Below are 672 nucleotides of genomic sequence, written 5' to 3' on the forward strand. Positions count from 1 at the left end.
TCCGATTCTGTTGACGAGTACCTGCAGACAAGGCCGAGACGTACTGATGACCTGGAGTAGAATTGTGAAACTTTGAATCGATCTGCACCTGGCTTGAAGCGTCCACATTTTTTAATCTTTTCGATATGCGGCAGGAACGTCAGGCAGGGATCAGAGACTTTAAAAGCCTCAACATAGTGGACCCATTTACCGAAATACCTTTGCTGCTTGATCCAATTTTGAAACGTCCTGAAGTTGATCGAGAAGAGAGAGCATCTCAGTTCTTGGTCCATGTTTCCTAAAGACTTGTAAAGTAGAAAAATATGGCTTTCGATTTCTGCTCCCACGTCCTTTTACGATACGGAGCAATGGTCTGCTTCCCTGTTGTTGTAAAGGATTTCAAGAGCTCTTTCATCAATGTACCGTGAAGTTGCCGCTGACGAGCCTCAATCACAATCTCCTTCGGGGCAGAGCTCGAGCTTGCCGCCGAACCCAGGGCAGTTTCAGGGTGAAGTTCTGGAAACATTTCACGACGAACCAAGCTTGAAACGTCCTTAACGTTCTGTTCGGCTTTGTGGCGCTTCTCTTGAGCTTCCACTTGTTTCTTGTTTTCGGGATTTGTCAGTAAGAACCGTTTCATCTCAGGTGATGATAGGTAGCAACAATGGTACGGTAATTCGAAATGAACGAAAA

The 672-nt window shown here is 45.5% G+C and overlaps 1 protein-coding gene across 1 annotated transcript; it reads right to left on the reverse strand.

Annotated features, from left to right (window-relative positions):
• Positions 1-277: 277 nt before the first annotated feature.
• PHALS_04895 (uncharacterized protein) lies at positions 278-619 on the reverse strand (the record flags this gene model as incomplete). Its single annotated transcript, XM_024718749.1, has 1 exon — positions 278-619. The coding sequence occupies one exon, from the start codon at positions 617-619 to the stop codon at positions 278-280; it is 342 nt and encodes a 113-aa protein (XP_024584117.1).
• Between the last annotated feature and the right edge of the window lie 53 nt (positions 620-672).

The sequence above is a fragment of the Plasmopara halstedii genome (assembly GCF_900000015.1).
Source record: "Plasmopara halstedii genome assembly, contig: Scaffold_2857, whole genome shotgun sequence".
NCBI lineage: Eukaryota > Oomycota > Peronosporomycetes > Peronosporales > Peronosporaceae > Plasmopara > Plasmopara halstedii.